The sequence below is a fragment of the Cebus imitator genome, unplaced genomic scaffold (assembly GCF_001604975.1).
Source record: "Cebus imitator isolate Cc_AM_T3 unplaced genomic scaffold, Cebus_imitator-1.0 Scaffold306, whole genome shotgun sequence".
Taxonomy (NCBI): domain Eukaryota; kingdom Metazoa; phylum Chordata; class Mammalia; order Primates; family Cebidae; genus Cebus; species Cebus imitator.
This window is the reverse complement of record NW_016107621.1, coordinates 1609663-1611907: the sequence shown is the minus strand read 5'-3', so window position 1 is coordinate 1611907 and position 2245 is coordinate 1609663. Positions and strand designations below refer to the sequence as shown.

At 51.7% G+C, this 2245-nt stretch overlaps 1 protein-coding gene across 2 annotated transcripts in view; it reads left to right on the top strand.

Moving 5' to 3' along the window:
* Nucleotides 1-2245, top strand: part of SPTBN4 (spectrin beta, non-erythrocytic 4) — a 114646-nt gene that overhangs the window by 36593 nt on the left and 75808 nt on the right. For both annotated transcript variants that reach the window (XM_037729458.1, XM_017503200.2), the window contains exon 5: nucleotides 1515-1606. In XM_037729458.1, coding sequence (XP_037585386.1) covers nucleotides 1515-1606 — 92 coding nt within the window. The remainder of the gene's footprint in view (nucleotides 1-1514; nucleotides 1607-2245) is intronic.

Here is a 2245-nt window from a genome sequence, read left to right as displayed (position 1 = left end):
CCACTGCACTCCAGCCTGGGCGATAAAGCAAAACTCTGTCTCAAACAAACAAACAAAAAAAGAAAAGAAAAAAGAAAGATCCCTCTGGGTTGAAGGTGTTCACCAACATCGGGAGCTGAGAGCCCAGGAAGGAGGATGGTGTTGGAGTAGGTTGGGACTGTGCGGAGGCAAAAGGGGGCAGGTGGGGAAGACACTCAGGGAGTGGAGTAGACAGGCTTTGGGCGGGGGAGAGGGAAAGGGTGTCCAGGGAAGACTGAGGGCTCTGACCTGGGGACTTGCAGATGATGGGGCTGTCCTGAGACAGGGACAGGGAGAAACCACAGGTTTGAGGAACACCCTGAGGCCAGTTTGAGATGGGTCTAGTGGTTATGGGTCCAGGACATTGGAGTTGGGGGACATCTTGGAGTTCACTGGGTCCTGGGTATGGAGCTCAGGGGGTGAGGAGACACTGGTGACAGGAATGGACACTGTCAGTACAAAATTGAGGAATGAGATCATGGGAGTGGGAGATCACTGCTGGCGGCTGGATCCCCGCAGTAGGCGCTGGGACCTTCTTGGAAGGGTCTTGGTTCTCTCCCTTGGAACCCACATGACAAACCCAGCTCTTGAGTCCAGGACCCAAGTCTCAGATACCCACCTTAGGCTCTAGAATCCACTCTAGATTCTGGGCCATTCTGAACTTTATCAAACACTACTAAGTGAGATACAGCGGCACTCAAAGCAGGTAAACATCCCTGTGGTCCTGGAGCTTTCACGTTTTAGTGGGGAAATCTGATGAAAAGATAAAATGTATAGGTGGTCATAAATGCTGAGAAGATAAGAAAACAGGGAAGGGGATATGAAGTTCGGGTGTGTGATGAGATTTGAAATGAAGTGGTCAGTGAAGGCCTCACAGAGAAGGTCACATTTGAGTAAAGACCTGAGGGAGGCTGGAGCCATGTGGGGACTTGGGAAAAGGCTGTTCCAGGCAGAGGGAACAGCCAGTGCTAAAGCCCCAAGGACAGAGGATGCTGGTGATTCAGGGAGGAGGCCAGGAGGTGTGGAGTGGAGTGAGCTGTTGAAGAGGAGGTCATCAACTTCATGAAGGGAGATCATGGGGACTTATTTTACCTCCAATGAAATAGAGCTACAGAGGGTGTTGAAAAGAGGAGCAAGGATCTGATTTGAGTGTTCACAGGGTCCCTCTGTCTGTCATGTGGGGAACAGACTGTGGATGCAGGAGTGGGGAGGTCAGCATGAGGGCCACTGCCCTAGCCTAGGCAGGAGAGGGCGGTGTCTCAGACAAGGAAGGTGCCCAGATGCTCAGTTTGGAGGCTTCCTTGGAAACTGAGACCTGAGTCCCAACTGCTCCACTGATTGTGGCTATCCTGGCCCACTCCAGAACTTATCCTCACACTCCCCTGTCACCTGCCACCCTCTCTAGTAGCAGATGGTGAGTGGGGTGGGGGAGCGGGGGCGTCTCCAAGCCTCAAGCTCTCCAGGCTCCGGTAGCCAATTTTTTTGTATCTTCACAGATTCAAGTCATCAAAATTGAGACTGAGGACAACAGGGAGACGCGCTCAGCCAAGGATGCTCTGCTCTTGTGGTGTCAGATGAAGACAGCCGGGTAAGCACCCCCACCACCTTCTTTAGGAGCTTAGGCAAGTAGTCCCCTAACCTCTGCAGTTCCCTCCCAGACAAGAGCTCAAGGGGCATCCCATGTCCTCAGGTTCAAAATGTTACATCTGAAGCTAACCAACTGATAAATAAAATACGTCTACTTCTCCAGCCTTGACAAATAATCTTTCCTAACATGCTGGAAGGCCAGGTTCAAATTTATTTATTTACTTAGACACAGGGTCTCACTCTGTCACCCAGGCTGGAATGCAGTGGCGTGATCATAACTCACTGCAACCTTGACCTAGGTTCCAATGATCCTCCCTCCTCAGCCTCCCAAGTAGCTGAGACCACTGCACCCCACCGTTTCAAATGTATGCCTCTTGGCCTCACTGGGCACAGTGTCTCATGCCTGTCACTTTGGAAAAATGAGGTGGGAGGATTACTTGAGGCTAGGGATTTGAGACCAGCCTGGGCAACAGAGCAAGACCCCATCTCTACAAAAAGCTTTTTATTTTTAGTCAGCTAGGTGTGGTGGTGCATGCCTGTAGTCCTAGCTTCTCAGGAGGCTAGGATGGGAGGATCATTTGAGTCCAGGAGTTCAAGGCTGCAGTGAGCTGCGATCACGCCACTGCACTCCAGCCTGGGC